The following is a 19,510-nucleotide window of genomic DNA, read 5'->3' on the forward strand; positions in this document are numbered from 1 at the left end:
GTCGTTATATGCAAACAGAATGTACTTTTTTCTCACGTTTAAAGAATGGCCCTATTCGGTATAATAAAAATACACAAGGGTGCATTTATTATACTGAATAGGGCCATTTTTATACGCCCGGATTGATAGATCCCGGGCGTATATTGTTTTTGTCTGTTTGTTTGTCTGTTTGTCTGCAAACTTTATTATGCGCCCGGATTGATAGATCCGGGGCGTATATTGTTTTTGTCCTGTCTGTCTGTTTGTCTGTTTGTTTGTTTGTCTGCAAACTTTAACCTTCGCCATAACTTTTGAACCATGAACGATAGAGACTTCATATTTGGTATGCATACTGTAAACCAACTTTTATTCGCGACGAATTTATTTTGCGATTTAACGGGGATAAACTAATTCTCAACGATTAATTTTCGCGATCAAGCCTATTTTGGATCTGTTGTTCATAGGCACACACGATTTAAGGACCAGTTCGCGGCGAGAAATATTCGCGATGACGGAGCTCTCGCAATATTCTCGAAAATTTCTCGCACGCGAATAAAAGTTGGTTTACAGTACTCCACTAATTAAGCTTTTTCAAATGACACAAAGGTCAATGGCCTTGTGACCTTGACTGTGACCTATATGCTAAAAATAGCTTTTATCTGCAAACTTTAACCTTCGCCATAACTTTTGAACCATGAAAGATAGAGACTTCATACTCCACTAATTAAGCTCTTCCATATAACACCAAGGTCAATGACCTGGTGACCTTGACTGTGACCTGAATGCTAAAAATAGTTTTTTCGTATTTTTGCCATAACTTTCGAACCATAGAAGATAGAGATTGCATATTTAGTATGCATACTCCATTAATTAATCTTTTTCGAATGACACCAAGGTCAATGACCTTGTGACCTTGACTGTGAATTTTATGCTAAAATAGTTTTTTTGTACCTTTTCCACACCTTTCGAACCACAAGAGATAGAGACTTCATATTTGGTATCCAAACTTTACTAATCAATTTCTATCAAATGGCACGAAGGTTCAATTACCTTGACTGTGACATATCTGCTAAAAATAGCTTTTTTAGAATTTTGTTGCTGCCGGGCGCATAGTGTTTCACAAAAACATCTTGTTTAAACGTGAGAAAAAGTACAATCTGCTTGCATATAACGACATATAGATGTGTTTGACTTGGAATTTTTATATTTTTTAGGTATTATACACTCTTACATTTTTTTTTTCATTAAAAAAAGGGGGGGGGGTATTATCCATACTTCAGGTGTCTGTGGTCCAAGGAACCCTAATCCCCCTTTTCAAAACCAGCGCAATGAAAAGTCTTTGAAACTGAGCTTATCGATAACAAAATGACGGAGAGATCGGAAGATGAAGAACAGAAGATAGATATATCAAACAAGTACACTCAAGAGGGGCATAAAACAAACACGACAGGTTTACAGGAAATAACAATTTATTTCAACATAGAAAAGGTATAAAATATTCTGCAATAATTTAATCAACAATTGCGCAATTATAAGGAGTTGAAGCAGAAAGCAGGTTTCAGCTTTTACAAATAGCGACAAGTCCCTTCCACATTTACGATCACCATTTATGGGAGCTCACATATTTTTCAACCTGCGCAAAAATTTCGTCCTCTGAACCTTCTGCGTGAATCTGTAATTAAAAGTAATTAAAATGAAACATTTATACATAATTAATGTGAGGAAAGCAATTAAGCTGCGATTTAGCTATCGATAGTTTCTTTCTGCAATCACAATCTTATATTACACCAGAGCGCACCTGATGAATACTTTATAAAATGAACCCAAGTTCGACTACATAATGACCACTGTGGGTCTATATGTTATGTTTGGAAAATATGTTTCACTTCGGCTACTAATACATATTTTTTTTTTTAAAAAGAGGGTATTTATAGGCAGTTTGCCCATTGCCCAATCCATTCAGTGTTCTGCATAAATATTGTTTAAATAAAAGAAAGCATATAAGGGATCGAATATAGGGATAAAATCAATTTATCCAAGTAACTTAGCGCACACAAACCTTTATGTTTCAGGACCCCCTCTAAAATATTGCGGATTTACCCCCCCCCTCCCGCAAATGGTGAAAGGAACATACACCTAGTTTATAATTAAAATCAGAACAAAGTGAGAAAAACGTACCTTACATGTGAGTAAGATTTTAATTAGACCGTACCTTACAGACTTTGTCTTGTTTGGAGTAGTAGTCTATCACAGGTTTGGTCTGATTGTGGAAGGTCTTCAGTCTTTTCTTTATCGTCTCCTCATTGTCATCTACTCGTCCGCTCGTCTCTCCTCGCTTTAACAGTCGCTTTGTCATCGTCTCATCCGACACGTCAAAATACAACACTCCCACGCATGGAACGATCTATAAATAATAGCTGGAAGTGAATATATCTACAATTTTGGATATTCCTGTTACAATGTGATAGACAATTTATATAAAATGTTACCTCGTTTTCAAATCGTGTGCCCTGCTCGAGCTCGCGGGGATACCCGTCAATAAGAAAACACTTCGTCTCCGGAATCTTCTTCTTCATCGCATCACACATCAATTCTAAAACATCATCCTGAACACAAAATATGGAAAATTATTGACAACATAACTACTACTTGTTTAAATTTCTTAATAAAGATTTATTTTATTATTAAAGTTGATAAACAGAATATAAAAAAAGATTACCATGGACACTAACTCTCCCCTGGCCATTACATCCTTAAGTTTTGTTCCCTTTTCTGAACCGGAAGCCACCTCTTCCCTGAGTAGATCACCAGAAGACAGATGACAGAAACCGAATTTTTCTACTATTTTTGCACACTGAGTCCCCTTTCCGCTTCCGGGCCCACCTATAATTATGGGTAAAATAGAGTTACTTTTGATTTTAAAAACGGCTCGAATAAGCGAACACATTGCAATTAAATAAAGTACACATGTATTTTTCTTACCAACAACAAAAAGAACTTTTGCATCCTTCAGAATAGGGTCTTTCCCTGTATTATCTGAAAGAAATTGGAAAAATCACAATGATTTTATGGTCATAATCAATGTAATTCAACTCAAAGGAATAAGTTCCACAATTTTCTTTTCAGTAACGTTATTTTGCATAATGTTCCAGTTCTTTATAGTGTCTGGGATCTTTTTATAAATACAAGTAAATGTTATACAGTTGTATGCTGCGTTTAGTTTCCTGAACACATGCTTGCAAGGGGTTTGCATTATACAAGTTTTATTTTCAACAGTTTGGTTAATTCAAGATTCAAGAAATTTCTTTACAAAAACAAGATGTTCATGTTGACATAAAGGTGAATCACTGTTTGAAATAAAATCGTTGTCAATGTCATTGTACATACTAGTAGGTTGTATTAAACGCCCGTGTGGTTCTAAAAAGCATATCCATGATCCTTAACAGGTATTTTAAACCGAAAGATTTTTAACAATGGACGGATAGTGATTAGTTATCATACCAGATGATATTTTGATACACTGAATATACTGAGTACACTACAATAAGAAAAGAAGTCAGAAATAAAAGATAAACAAGAGATATACGTGCCTGTGGGTGATGAAAAACACTTCCCCATACTTATAATCCTAATTATAGGTTACCCTGAGGAGGTTACAGATCCATGAAGTATCATCAAATGTAGGTAATTTAAAAATCATATATAAAGATCCAGCAAGTCCCGGATCGTTGTTACATAGAGCAAAGAGATTTAGATGTAATCCGCAGGGGCAAAGTAAACAAAATTGTATTTGATGGTAGAGTGAATGAGAGAATGGCAAAAATTTCCTCCTCTCAAACTTGTCTTACGTAGTAACGCATTCAGGAGAAAACTGGTATCATAAAAAAATGATGCTTTCATTTACAAAATGTGAGCAAAACGGCAAATATCTCGTAGCTACAGAAACGTTTAACATATGTTAATCATTAGTCATTCATTTAGAGTGTAGTAGTAAGAATTCATTGCAATAATAACTGACAGCTACATTATAGTCACACAAAAGAGGATTTTAAAATAAATCATTTGACAATAAAAGAAAGAAGAATACTAACCGAGCGACATTGAATCAAAGATTTTCTCCACCTGCTGGAAAACCTCATCTGCTGACGATTCTGCCGGGACCTATATAAAACAAAGAGCACTGCACTTTCTGTGGTGGATCAATAATTTTTGTATACAACTGTGTGAAGGCTTAATCAATACGGAACTAGCCGATGTTAACAGTGGTCATCTTTCACTGAAGGACTACTAGTATTACATCAACCGTCGCTGTTTCATCAGTAACTCCTGCTTATTTATACATGCACATATAATAAGTCCATTCACATCTATACTTCGTGTAATAATATATTAATATTACTACCATCTGGCATCTGATACTGGCGATAGAAAGGTCAATGATTCATAACAAATTAGCAGTGCATTCACCCGTTTGTATTGCGATACGTCGGCGAAACTTAAAGCATCATTTGTATGGATATCACCCTCACGAATTAAGTCCATCAAAGGAGTTTTGTACACTCCCGTGGACCTATGAAGGACCAGATCACCTCCCCTTCCCCTCCTCCAATGTGAAGTCATTAATTTTCAATTTATCCCTGATGGACGGTTGCACCCCGGCCCTTTTAAAACCATTTGCAGGCTAAGTGTCTTCAGGTTTTCTCATTGATCCACCCACTTCATATAATTTTTATATGAAACGGGGTGAACCAAAAAAAAAGCCTTTTTGTTGATCGAGAAGATGCCGTGTGCAGCAGCTATACATTTGTTACATTAAGTTTAAAATTTATCAATTTAAACTGTATTTAAATGTAACACATTTAAGAATTTTAAAACCCTGATTAAGTTATCTATATGTACTAGTATATATAATACTTGAATATATTTTAATTTTGAAAATATCAAACGACCAACAGAACTTTTTTAAAGCTCTTATATTTGCAGAAAAAGGACACCGTACTAGAACATGAATATCGTCTTTCTGGCACATTTTCTATAAAAGTATGCATTACTAATGCATATTTTTATTGATAAATAGAAAATATGCCAGAAAGACAATATGTAAGATCTCAGCATGGTTAGGGATCACTGACCTCCGATAAGAGGGATATGACTACTAGTATCATTTTTATCAAAAGCAAGAGAGATAAATAACAATTTGTGTACGTCCCATAACATGTGCTTCAAAAGAGAGCAAAATTTAAGGATAAATTATATTTTTTTTAAATGCAGCATCAATCTCATATTAGTGAACGGGGGATATGAGTGAACAGGGATTCTCTACCTTTAAACGTATTTCATAAAAGAACAAACAGCCTAGAATTTATCTCATATGAATCAAACAGGTCCGACAGAAAATTAAATACATTTCCCTTGGAAGTTTTTTCAGATAAATGAAATTATTCAAATGGGTGATGAAGGAGTATACAACACACCAAGTAATATGGACGAAAATACCCTTGCTTTTTATTGTCTTTTCTACCTTTACATTTTCTTTCATCTATTTTTGGATAGAGGAAATATAAATTGCCCTACTTTTGTTTATAACGAATCTATAGACGTTACCCTCTGGACTAAGTTTTGCTTCGTGTAGTGTTCGATGACGGGGGTTGTGATGTCATGGAACGTTTTCAGCCTCTGTTTAATCGTCTCTTCGTTATCGTCCACGCGCCCGCTCGTCTGCGCGCGCCCCAACAGTCGTTTGGTCATCGTGTCGTCTGTCACGTCAAAATAAATTACACATTTGGGTTTGGTTATCTGAAATGAATAAATTTTCGTTTTGTATTACATATCGTAACATACTACACTCTTGCAAAAAATATTCGAAATGTTAATAAACCTAGGGTTTTTTTGTTTTTGTTTTTGTTTTTTTTGTTTGGCTATTTTTCTTCTGAAAATGACTCATATTGTACTTTTGAAAAATACTTCAGGGATTCTTAGTACTTGTTTTTCAAACTTAACGCCTTGCTCCATCTCTCTTGGATAGCCATCAATCAAAAATCCTTTGCTTGTGCTTGCTTTGGCTGCAATGTTCTCTTTCAGAAGTTCTAAAACTGTATCCTAGTAAGACAAGAAAAATTGCTACAGAGACATTTAAACGACAGCTTCCTTAGTTTTAAGAACAAATATTCATTAAACGTGCCTATGCACTATAAAATGCTTTTTAAAAAAGTACCATTGGAACAAGCTCCCCTTTCTCCATGATTTCTACTAAGTTCTTTCCCCTTGGTGACCCCGATTTGACCTCTGCTCTGAGGAGATCTCCAGTGGATAAGTGTGTAAACCCATATTTCTCCACAATTTTCTCACATTGCGTCCCTTTCCCTGAACCTGGTCCTCCTGGAATTTTAATTAAATAACATTTTTTTCTCAGTCCAGTGTCTTATGAATCTTCAATGTTTCAATAATTATACATTGCAAATTAAAATTCAATATTTTTAGATGGGGTCTGAGACAATTTTTTGAGAATGCAAATATTTTTTATACATACACGTAGTTGATATTAGAGTTATCTCTCTTAGCATGGGATTGTTTCTCCTTAATTTAATTGGATCAAATATAATAACCAGTGAGTTAATTTTTTACTCACCTACAACGAATACTACGTTGACGCTGCTCAGATCCACGTTTTCTGAAGAAAACAAACATGGTTAGAGAATATTGAAAAGCTTTATAATTCGATCTGGAAGGGATGCAATTCTCGACTGCTACATTCAATTTTTAACCACTGGTTCCATAGATTTCGTGTCGATTCCAAAGTTGTTAAATGGGTTATACTGTTATATGTGGCCGAGGTGATAATGCATATTTTCTCAAACTTTGACATATGTTCTATCATATAGAGATGCACGCTGATTGAACATCTTTGTTTCAAATACAGATTGTGCACTAAGGACATGTAATTGCAATTTTTTGTTGTTATTTGTTCACCATGAATTTAAAAATCTATCTTTCTATCCGGGAAAACACACAAACCAAAAGAAAAACACATTTTAAGAACAAAGTTAGTATTTCTCATTTGAGACTTCTCGCATTATATATCTAAGTTATACTATTAGTTTATTGGGGGGAAAAATTGGTACACTACTTTAAACATGTTAAAAAAGATGCCATAGCCTCGAAAGTTCGAAACCACTGCATCCGCGGACGTCAAACGAAGAAAAATATTAGGATGGCCCTAATTGTAGAATTCTTGATTGTTGCTGTAGTTAAATTCAATATAAAAAGAAACACAACTTGAATATGCTTCGTTTGTGTGTTTATTGTTTTATTTTACATAAATAATAGACATGTGGAGAAATAAAAGTTGGTATTTTTGCGACTATATAGTCCGAAATACCTGATGTTTTCCAGGCTTTTTCAAGATTGGGACATTTTACTTGTCAGGAAAACTAAAATATCAAAATCGTGAAAAAGCCTAGAAAAAGTAAGATATTTCGGACTAGCATCTGTACAGAATGACAAAATTAAAAACACTTTAAATAAAATAACAAAATGTGGGCTATGAAAATATACATGTAGTACAGTGTAACCTGTCTAACCCGGGTGTTGTATAATCCGGAATCTTGTTTAATACGATGCTAATTAACTTTTTAAGTCCCTTTCAGTAAATTCATTTGTTTAAAATGTTGTTGATTTCCATCGCCCGTCATGCAAATTATCCCACGTTTCCAACTATCATTGATGTCCTTGCATACTCCACTAAATAGACAGCGATTCCTTAATTAATTGAATACTTGTTCTCTTTAATTATTTTGGAGTTAACTGATGGTACCTTTTCTTGGAAAGCAGAAAGACAACTCACTATTTACAGATTTATACAAAATAATTCTCTCAAAGTCTAGGTTTTTTTATTGGTGTGCAGCGAGCTCTTACTTCTTTAAATTCTCTTTACTGCACTGCTCTCTGCTAGCCTTGCCTAAAAATCCCTAATAACCACTCGCGGAAGCTTAAAAGGGGGTTATAAGAATATTTTTAAAGATATATCGGGTACTTTTCAAATTAACATAAAAAAAGCAGAAGAAACTCAAATAGCCATTGTTCAGAATTTATTTTCATTCTCAATACCCTTGAGTCTTAAAAATTCATTAACATTCTATTCTGAGTTGATTAATACTTTAAAGAATGTTGAAATATATGTACAAAATATCCAACAAAAATATCATTATTGATTTTTATATATTTGTAAACATTTACTGATTAGATTTTTGTCATAAATACATTGTCTTCTTTCAATATACAACTGAACTTTTCTTTATATTCAAGTTTCCTGAGGTATAAAAATTAAAAAAAGAAAATAAGCATATTGTACAGCAAATAAAGTATGATGCCAAAAAAAGTTTTATCAAAATATTTTGAATTTTGGATTGTGATTGTTCCATATTTGATACTATTAAAGTTGTGAGCAACATTTAAGAATATATAAAAGAATAAAAATTACCCCTTAAAAATCTACAAAAAGCACAATTTGTTTGCAATGCTAACTTAACTGAATGATCATAGATTAATAAAAACACAATTGTTACATGACAAATGTATATAATATTCTCCAGAAAAAATGTATAAAAAGAAATTTCCTTTGATACCAGGAAACACAGACACATATATGCATAACAAAGATTTGTAGATATGAATAAAACAATTTTAAAAAATTGAAAATATTGATGAAAAATTTAACAAAAATTATTAATATAAATATATATCTAAAAAAAAGAAACAAAAGACAACAAACATAGCTTTGGTCTTTCAGTATCACAGACAGCAGACAAACATAGATGAGAAGGAAATGTCGTCAACATCATCAACATGGAATGTAAAGATTTATGTATATTTACATACACGTAGCAGCTGCACTTATTGTGACCAAAGTGATAGAATTCTATGGAAAATCCTCTACATAGCAGAAAATCCTAATCATTCAAATAATTCATAGATATTATGGCTGTTTTGAATACCGGTATCCTTCATTTTCTTTTGCAAAGAGATAGGAAATAGAATTTCAATTTTGTTCTCGTTTTGATAAAATCTCTTCATTTCAAGAATCATTCATTTTGCAGAAAAAAATTGTCAGTATATATATCATTAAGCTTGTTAGCACTGTTCCTAAATCATACATAAGGAATCTGTCATAATATACAATGTGTCGCAGAAATATGCAGAATCAGCAGGTCAGAGTACAGCATGGAAACCCTGAGGGGGCCCCAGAAATATGGCGACTGTCATCTCAGTACAATGAAGGACATGTTTTATATTCAATGAAGGGAGTTTCCATGATTTGTGAAATCAGTTATGGAAAACACTCTGGTCTGTTTTGTCCTTGCAATTGCACTATTGCTGAACACGCTCTGAAAAACAGAAAAAAAAAAAAAATTCAGCCATAGCTTTTATGTTAGTTATTCACATTATAGGGTTTCATTCATGGAAGACAGGGAACTATATTCAATGTCACCAAAGTTTGAAACTATACTTTGAAAAAAAATCTACAATGGAAGGTGGTCGAATGTTTTACTTTGTTTTTGAAATGTTAGCTACCAGTCTGAAGGTTCAATTTAAATAATCATTGCAAAATTCCATGTGTTTGGAAAACATTTGACATTTCTTTGGTTGATACAATTAACAATGCATGGCTATTATAGTCAAGAGTTAAACTTATGGGGACGGAACTTCATATCTTAACACAAATTATTTAAGCATTAAATTTGAATCTTTTTTGTGAAAAACTCTTTGTGCCTGCTGGATAAAGTTAATAAAATGGAATTCAGAAATGATCACTGCATTTATGGATAACAGGAAAGAATTTAGAGACCATGAATTCATCATTTTTCAAATGCTTATGATAATTTTGGTGGAAGCTGAGTTCAAACATGGGAAAATCAGAAACTGTACAGATTAATGGCCAATAGTTTTACAAGCATCTGCCGTATCTTCAGATTTTGTCGAGAAAAGCCTAGATGTACTTTGCAATGACAAACTAAAACATAAATACATCTAAGAAGAGGGAGTCATTAACTACTAATATATTTCAATATTTTTTTTAATTCAAAAGCAAAATTTTGAAAAGTAAGGCCAAAAAAAATTAATCAATAGTTTCTCAGGCACCGGCGCATCAGTTCAAAAAGGGCCGCATTGATCAATTTTATTGACATATTGAAAAGAGAGGTACAAATGTAACTCAATTTTCTATTTCTCCAAGTTGAATAAGAAAATTGAGTTATTCGCCTTTACATAAATGCTAAGATAAACGTTTTTATTAGAAAAACAATACATTTCTTCTAAATTTTCAGTATTATATTAATTAACTGTTTAAATAAATGTGAAACTATTGACTAATTTTTTTCGGCCTAAGTGGGATTCAAGATGAATGAGCTAAACAGTACATGTAATAGCTTTTTTTTGCCGTTTGATTTGGTTTCCAAATGGAAGCAATCTATGTTTACAATTATTTTTGTCATTTTACAGACGTGATCATCAAAAGTTCTAAACATCTGATTTTCATGATGATAAATTGGGTATTTATAAGCAAGACAAAATTTTAAGGAGTTTGGGATATTCTTTTATAATACAAATATACAGGAGAATGAAATTTTTGTAAGTTGACTGTAAAAAATATTTGATTATGCTTTTCTAATTCAAAAGTAATTAACAGATTTGATCCTGAGTAAGATAAATGACTGCAATAAGTTGCCATTCTGTTTTTTTTAAATTTGATTGACTACTGTGGTACACACACAAAATTTGCCATTATACAGACAATGTAGAAATGTTTTTACAAATCAGTCAAAAATTTAACAGAATTCCAAAAAAATATTCAAATAAATCATCTAGGTTATATATATATAGTTCTTCCAATGAAATCCTACCTTCTGTCGCCTCTTTGGCAGCTTTGTCCAGTTTTTCTGTATGGGCGGGGTTTGCTACATTATCTCCAGTTTTAGGGGTGGAGTCTTGTGTCACTGCAGCTTCAATGACCTCCTCTTTGACCTCCTGTTTTTCTGATTTATCTTCTTTCTTTTCTGATTTTTCTTCCTTCTTTTCTTCTTTGGCTGGGACATGCAAAATGAGGGAGGATGGGTCATATAATCATGCGGTTAGACCTCAGTGCAAATGTTAATCAAAAGTGGCCGAATTTTCTGGTGTTCTCTCCATTACAAAACCACGTATTTAACTTATGATGTGCAATTGTATGAGGAAATTTAAATATTGTTTTTCTAATTGCAACAGCAATATAGAACAATTCTCTGTTAACCTTGGACTTTCAGAGGGGCGTGGCATGCTCAACGTTGCATAATAAGCATCTGAAATTTACACAGCTTTCATTCACTGTTGAAATATACATGGGATCAATATTTAGGTAAATTTCAATGAGTGTAGTTAATATCCAATAACGGTGTCTTGTACAACAAAAAGGTGGGGCTTATATCATCTCATTGTTGTCAACAACAATTTAATGTTCCTGATGTTATTAATTTCTTAACAAAAGAGAATTTATTCGCCATTTGACAGACACTAATTACAAAGGGTCAAGAATGCCACGCCTTACTTAAAGTCCAAGGTGAACTGAGAATTGTACTAAAGATTTTTAATTACACACCACAAAGAAAAATTCAAAGGATTTTTGAAAAATCAAAATAAAGAGCCTTGAGAATGCACAACTGTATGCTGCATCAATTCTCTGCGACATTAATGAGATATTGCTAAAGAAAAAAACAAAATTAAAAATGCCTGTTTCAAAAAAAAATATTTGAACTTCAATCTTATAATTTTTTTGGTGGTTACAGTGAATAAATGGACATCATTAAGATTAAGAACATTTAGTTATTAACATTAGTGAGAAAAATCTACTACGGTTCTTTATTTTTTCTTCAAATGTATTAATCATTGATTTATGATCTGCATTCTGTATCACACATATATGTGCAATTATAATTTAAATAATAATTCATTTCTTTTTTATCCCAATGAAAGTTGGCACAAAAAATATAATTAAACTAAATTGGATTTATTTTTACAATTCCTATAAATAAAAAAATTCTAAATAAAATGATTTCACTAAAAAAATAAGCACTTTCTCACGTCTGGAGTTTAATCACATTTATAAATCCTATGTGTTCATGTTAAATGATGTCAGATAATTTGAAATTGCATTATATTGTATCAGATAGAAGGTATATAAAGGGGAGAAACTCTGCAGAAGATCATCAATATCTTCTACTGCCGGAGCCAAATCACTATTCTGGCAGTATTTCAATAAGGAAACAAGCTATAAAGGTATATAATTTCTTGAATGTCAGAATCTTTAAAAAAAAAAAAAAAGCTTCATTTGCTTTGAAAAAAAAAAACTAATCTAGGAATAAGCGGAAATCAACAAAAACATGTAAATACACATTAAATGTAATATCAAAAGGAAGCAAAAGCAAAAAAATATTAACAATGGAACTCACCTTTGTTCTTTTGTCCCTGAAAAAAATAAAAAAATAAATATTCATTATTATGGTGCTGACAAATCATTTTAAAAATGATAATTCCCACCCATAAGGATATTTATTTCAAAATGTAATAGGGCAGAAGCAGCAAAATTTGATCCTTACAGACATATTTTCACCTTCCACCTAGATCAAACAATCTATCCAACGACCTCTAAAAGCCTCTGTGAAATATACATAAATTCCTGACAAGCAATATACACGCAACTAAAAATAGCAGCCGCAGCAAAGTATGCTGAACAAAACTCACGTCCCCCCCAAAGAGGAAGGTAGTACATGATTATAATCTAATCTTCTTTACTTTTGCTGGTAGCTTCCTGCTTGTTGTTTGGTGTAGTGACAGTAAATATTTCCTATGTCACTTTACAAAGTACAGAGCTCTAACTACTGTATGCCGCTATGTGTATCACAAGCTCTCTGAGTGGGATTAATGTAACACATAGCATGTATATGATAATTACCAGAATTATTATGCACAATAGATACCTCCTAGAGTGCAAGCATTCTATAACATTAAGTGCTGTATTATCATGGATCCTTCCATAAGACACATTGCTAATTAGGCTACTTAATGTAATTAGGAACAGAAATGAAATACTTCATATAACATTTTGCATTTAATCATTTTTCAAAAGAAATTCAACTTTAGATAAAACTGTATACAATTCCATCATACATGTACTTTGAAGTGCAATATTGAACATGCAGAAATGGCAACTGGAACTAGACATTATCCTGTATATTCACAAATTGCATGGTGATGAAGAAGTTATTAATGAATTGATGAATGAAATCATTTTTATTAACTTGAATACTTTAAATGTTTAAAGAAATAATAGTTATTGTAGCCATCAAAATGTGTTTGTGTATTAAGGGAAGTGCCAATGTCCACAGTCTCCCACTTTAAAAACTACTTGACAATATTATACTATAATAATCAAACGAAATAAATTCATTGTATGTTCAAATTATCCTAGACATGTAATGAGTATTGTAGGCTGTTGACAATAAAGGACCCATGTCTCACAGCCATAAAAAAGGGAAATTTTTTTTTCATTTCCTTTGAAAAAGAAACTTACTGGCTTTCTTCCATAAAAGGCGAAGTCTAGCACATTACAGATGTCAAAAAATATTTCATCAAGATCTCTGTCACCATTTAACTGCAAAAAAAAAAAGATACAAACCTGAAAAATCTGAAATATTTCAAACAATACCAATTCTGATGAAAAAAGATGGCCTATGACTTGATGCCCTTTGCCATCAATTCACTTTTTTTGGTAACTCATGAACACTAAAAAATGTAATATATCATTTTTGTTTTCTTACAACAACTAGTTTTCCTTGGTCATCGTAATGTTTGAAGACTGGAAGTGTGTTATTTTTGAAGAAGCTGATTCTGTTCTGGATTGCATTGATGTTATCATCAATCCTGTCTGTAGCTTTCCCCCTGTCCAGTAGTCGTTTCTGCATGTAGTACTCTTCACAGTCCAACAGCAGCACAAAGTTCACACCACCAATCTACAACATTGATTTTCAAGTTTAATAAATGCTCTGTGAATTTTTGAAACAGAATTTAAAGTAGACCCACTTAAATTAAAGTGTTTGAGATTGTAGAAGAATATCCATCCAAGGATTTGATTTGAACAGATGGGGGGGGATTCACTCACATGTTTATTGAATTCCTCTACTTGTTCTTTATCCCTAGGGTAGCCCTCTAAGAGATAGGCCCCAGCTTTGGGGTGCTTCTTTAAGTGTTCAACAATTAAATCTACAGTAACTTCCTACAAAGAAAATTTGTAATTATGCCATAAGAACATTTTTAACAACATAACTTTTGTTTCAACTTTTTCAAAGTGTAGAAAAAGTTTGTTTGAACTTCTTGTCAATTTCATGTACAGAAAAGTTTTAAAGTTCAACATTTTCCAACATTAAGACAAGTGTATTTTACCAATTAATTAACTAGGGAAAAATCTTTAGCTTAATTATTATTAATTAGTGGCAAAAGTGGTCCTAAAATCTACCTGTGGTGCCATTTCTCCTTTGGAAACCAATGATCCGATCATGTTCCATTTGTCGTCGGCTGTTCCCTTTGTTGCTATTTCTGATCTAAGGATATCCCCCATAGATAAGTGGACCACCTCCTTGTACCGCTCCAGGATCTTCTTAGCCTGTGTCCCTCGTCCACTACCAGGACCCCCTGAAGATAAAAAAAGCAGAGTAAAGTCAGGAGGAATTAATTAAACAATGTTACAGTATTTAAACTGTATAATTATGTAGATTAAAATCAAATTATTAATAAACTCTTCTAAAGGGAGAGTCATAAGTTAAATGAAAAAAATGCTCTGAGCTTTATATAAGGTACTCATCATCTCAAGCCAAGGTCTGGAATCTGCATAAAGCTCTCCCAAACATGGCTGTTACAAGTATAGCCAGAATAGGTGAATATCATACATTCTAGCTGTATAGTTTGCAATGATGAAAGGTATTGTGTAGATTTTTGAATTGCAAATACAGACTTTGAAACTCTCTTTGAGCTGCTTTCTTACCTGCCAGGAATATAATGGGGGCCTCGGGGAGGCCGGGTTTCCTGCCCTCGTCTTTATTGGTGATTGTGGGAGGGGGAGGCACTAACGGTTCATCTGCGAAGACTACAGACTTCTCTTTCTGGGCTTTCTTTGGTTCAGCGGGTGTTGCTGGTTTTGCTGGGGCTTTGGGTCTCACAGGCTTTACTTTTGGTTCTGGCATTTCTGTTAATTACAACTCAAATTAAATTGCATGTCATGATTGAATCATCTCAGTATTGTACAATTTTCATCATAATTAAGCAAATGAATATTGCAGAGAATAAAACTTACTGAAATTTCTTTTAAGTGCTGCTTTGAAAATTTGTCCTAGGTTAAAAGCGATTTCATCAATATCTCTGTCACCATCCACCTATAAAGAAATCATAACAATTAAAAATATTTTGGTTTTTATTATTCATATTTTGGGGTCTAAATTGAAATGTGAAAGAATGATTACAGCATATTAAAATGCCCAAACATGCAAATTGTGACCAAAAAAAAATAAACTTACAACAACAAGTTTTCCCAAATCGTCGAAGTATTTACAAACAGGCAGTGTGTTTTCCTTGAAGAATGAGATGCGTTTGCTGATGGCAGCAAGGTTATCGTCAATTTTTCCCTTCTCTGCTCCTCTTTTCAGCAGTCTCTGAGTACAGTAGTACTCATCACAGTCAATCAACATCGCAAGGTCCAGTCGTCCAATCTGAAAAATAAAATTTTGGCTTTAACAATAGACAGTTTTCTTGAGCGAATTCCTTCTTTAAAAAAATAAAATTAATAGAATTCTATGTGTCAATTCAAAGCAAATGTAGAATTTCTTACTTTAAAAAGTTGAAATATGTCAAATATTGATACACCGTAAGTTGATGAACAAGTCATCTTTCATCTCTATATTGTTTTCAAGGGGAATAACTCTTATCTTAGGTTGAAGACATAAAAATCACCAGGGGTGTGATTAAATCTAAATATAATTACCTCTTTCTCAAACTCTTCCAGTTGTGAGCTTGATCTGGGATAACCTTCAATGATGAATCCTTTGGCATCAGGGTGTTTCTTTATGTTGGTCAGAATCAACTCAGCAGTTACATCCTGTTAAAAGATTTAAAATCCAATGAGTGGAATCAATTTCTTTTCCTCATAATTTGCTTTTCCTTTCTTTCAAGTTAAAAAAATTCTGGGAATTTTCTCTATAACTATATCTTTATCAAGGACTTGTTAGCAGGAGGGGGGGGGGGATGGTTTAAAATCTGAAGACGAACCTCTGGTGCCATTTCTCCCTGGGATACCAGATCCCCTATCATGCCCCATTTGGCCCCAGCGGTTCCTTTCTGGGAAATCTCTGTTTTGAGAAGATCCCCCATGGAAAGATGTACCCAGCCTGGGTTCTTCTCCAGGAGTTTCCTAGATTGAGTCAGTTTTCCACTTCCAGGGCCACCTACATTTAAAATGGGAGATAATATGAAAGGTCAGGAAATAAATCAATTTTAAAATTTCCAGAAAAGTACGTTTTTAAAATGTTCAAAAGTTATGAGTTCCCTCTGTCATAAGCTTATTAACATTATGTTACTTCTGGTCTTGTACAAAGTCATCATCAAAGAGTTTTTTGCATGAAAAATTAAATATTTGGTCGATTCTGTGATGGTGCTGTAAAACCCTTACCCATGATCAGTGTAATGGGGACATTGGGGAGGATGCCCTTTGCTGGGGGAGGAGATTTGGAGATGGGAGGCAATGGATCTCCCTTCTTGGTTTCTAGTTTCTCTGGTTCCTCTACAAAACAGAAAGAGGACAACTTTTTAACACAATTATATTAAATGATAACATTGGTCTTTACTACTTCCATAGCATCATTTTATCCAAGAAAGTCTAGTTGTCAACTTGAAAACCACACAGTCATTTTTTTTTCCTACATCAGATTTTCAAAGACTATGATTAAAAATATTTACTTTTCTATTACCTTTGAATGAATATATTGAAAAAGTTAGTTTAAACAAACATATATCTTTGGGCATAACTTAATTAGTATGTACATATTTTACATATCTTAAATCAACTGTTAAATGACAACTTCAGTAATATAGTGAATAAAACTGTACTCCAAAAGTGAAGATTAAATTTCATGATACCAAAATGTTGTTTGTCATTACCGGAATAATTAATTAGTAAACAAGAGGGTAATATTATTACATTAAGGTTCCACAATAACAGTTTTATTTCATTTTTTCTTTTTTTTTTTTTTTTTGCTTTGTATGTATATTTGATCATGAATTCCTACCAATTAAGAGCAACATATACCAAAGTAAAATTATTTAATATTAAAGTTGGTTGCAGGTAATTAAATGATACTGTATGATAAAGAAAAACTATATTAAAAATATCAATTTGCTTTGTGCAGGAAATGAGGGAAATCAATATTGATCTAACTCTCAGTATGTTTCCTCACAGCATTCAGTTATTAATAGCTTAGAGTCACATACAAAAAAAAGCCATTAGATTGATTGTCATTAGAGTTCTGATGTTCAATGTCAACAGCACACTAAGGCAAAAAACAGGCTTAATTTCAGGTATCATCTAAGTCTACCTTGATGGTCGACTTGTTCAATCCAGAAATATTCCTTTCCTGTTGTAAATAAACCCACAGGTAATTTCACACAGTTACTAATATGCTTCTGATGAACACAGATAATTTGGCACATTTAGGTGTTTCTAATCAGTGTGTTAGATAAGCATTAAATTTGTGTTGTAAGTTTAAATTAATATACATGTACATGCATATAAAAGGTACGTCTTTTATTTACTGCATATAATCAAGTAAAAGAAAAAATATATATATATGGCATGCATCAAAATATACATGTACTCATGTAGCTTTATGGAGTGGGAGGAAAAAACCGAAAGGATTTCTTGATAAAACATAAATCGTATAATAACTTCCTTCAAACAAAGTCTTTAGATGTGCTGCACCTTTATTTTAAAAAAATAAAGTAAGGGTTACTGTTGAATATGAATCAAGTTCCAAGAAAGCTTCCGAAAATGCACTATAGATAAAACAATTAAGGTGATCAACTCAATGAAAACAACTATAAGCTTTCAACCAGTTAGTTGCCTTAAAAAGTTATTACATAGAAGCTCATGCCTATTCACATCTATACTTTTATTTGAAAATCAAAAGGTAATATCTAATATAAAATACCTATTTTTACAGGTGTTTTGGCTCGAGAAGAAGGCCTTGACCTTGGCCTTTTCTGACCATTCTGGTCAATAGGTGGCAGTGGTGTTTTTGCTCTGCGTATATCAACAAATGAACTCCATGTGACATTCTGGGGGCCCTTCTCCTTGACTTTCTCTAGGCATTCTATTAGGTACTTGATGTGATCCTGTGGTCTGTGATACATTAAGCCTGTCATCAGACTCTGCAACAAAACACAAGAATCCTTTTAACATGTACCGGGGTAATGCTAATCCACTGTTGCATTGTCATATCTAATTTAATGCCCATAATATTTATCAGTAATTGATTTTTGCTTTAGTTGACTGTATGTTTGGATATTGTTTTATCTCTGCACATCTAACACATTGAATGAAAAATGGTACTCCGGTAATTGATTCAAAACTTTTACTTTTTAAAAAATAAATATATGTAATTATAAAAATCATTTATATGTAACTGTTAATTTTAATTTTAAATACATTACTGTGATGAGGCTTACTTTACTTTACACATAACTAAAAAAAATACATTTTGATGACATAAAGGTGTATGCACCTTCAATACTGATGACAACACAATGTGAATTTTTTTTAATCTTATATATTTTTATATAAATTTTTTGTTAATTTTTTATGAGATGTACTGGCTGTCCTTTTATACCAGTGTGTTGAAATACCATTTTAACATCAATGCTAGGTTGAATGACAATCTTGTCTCTCAAGTGCATTCACAAAATGTTTACCAAAACACAAAAATAGCAACCAATTTTTTTTTTCAACCTCAAGTTTAAAAATAAATAAGTCATTAAACTAACCAATGATTATTGATTATAAACAATTCAAAACGATAACATAACAGTTTTAATCAACGAGGTCATAAGGTGTCACATGGATATGCACTTCACGTTTCATTTAATTAAAAACTAAAGAAGCTGCAAAACGTGCTAACCTCAAACAGCCTGGGAATCTCCCGCTTCGACAAGTACGACTTTGCATCCTCCGTAGACATTTTGCCGCTACGGACACGGATGTACGATTCTTTTTTGGGCGGTATTTTGATGATTTGTCGTGCCCCCGGTGTGAGAAGATGAGAGACACTTTTCTCGTTATCTTCAAGCACTTGTCACTAAGGACAACAAACCCTTTCTAAAGTTCAACTTCCGGTGTGTTTAAAAAATATAGTTCCAATTTTTATAAAAATTATATTTGAGAATAATGCTTTTGAAAAATAACATT

At 32.8% G+C, this 19,510-nt stretch overlaps 1 protein-coding gene across 1 annotated transcript; it reads right to left on the reverse strand.

The window, feature by feature from the left end:
- Positions 1 to 1,430: 1,430 nt before the first annotated feature.
- Positions 1,431 to 19,406, reverse strand: LOC134254599 (adenylate kinase isoenzyme 5-like). Its single transcript, XM_062737128.1, has 23 exons — positions 19,224 to 19,406; positions 18,258 to 18,477; positions 16,724 to 16,834; positions 16,324 to 16,499; positions 16,040 to 16,153; positions 15,576 to 15,767; positions 15,356 to 15,434; positions 15,047 to 15,247; positions 14,522 to 14,697; positions 14,168 to 14,281; positions 13,827 to 14,018; positions 13,580 to 13,660; positions 12,459 to 12,474; positions 6,608 to 6,649; positions 6,194 to 6,357; positions 5,962 to 6,078; positions 5,584 to 5,775; positions 4,071 to 4,140; positions 2,962 to 3,015; positions 2,699 to 2,862; positions 2,469 to 2,585; positions 2,192 to 2,383; positions 1,431 to 1,651 (listed from the first exon to the last, which is right to left on the reverse strand). Exons 1-23 carry the CDS (start codon positions 19,281 to 19,283, stop codon positions 1,580 to 1,582), a joined length of 2,916 nt encoding a protein of 971 aa, XP_062593112.1. The 5' UTR covers positions 19,284 to 19,406; the 3' UTR covers positions 1,431 to 1,579.
- Positions 19,407 to 19,510: the final 104 nt, after the last annotated feature.

Source organism: Saccostrea cucullata, unplaced genomic scaffold (genome assembly GCF_032062105.1).
Source record: "Saccostrea cucullata isolate Sc308-1 unplaced genomic scaffold, CSIRO_AGI_Scuc_v1 ctg354, whole genome shotgun sequence".
In the NCBI taxonomy this organism is placed as follows: domain Eukaryota; kingdom Metazoa; phylum Mollusca; class Bivalvia; order Ostreida; family Ostreidae; genus Saccostrea; species Saccostrea cuccullata.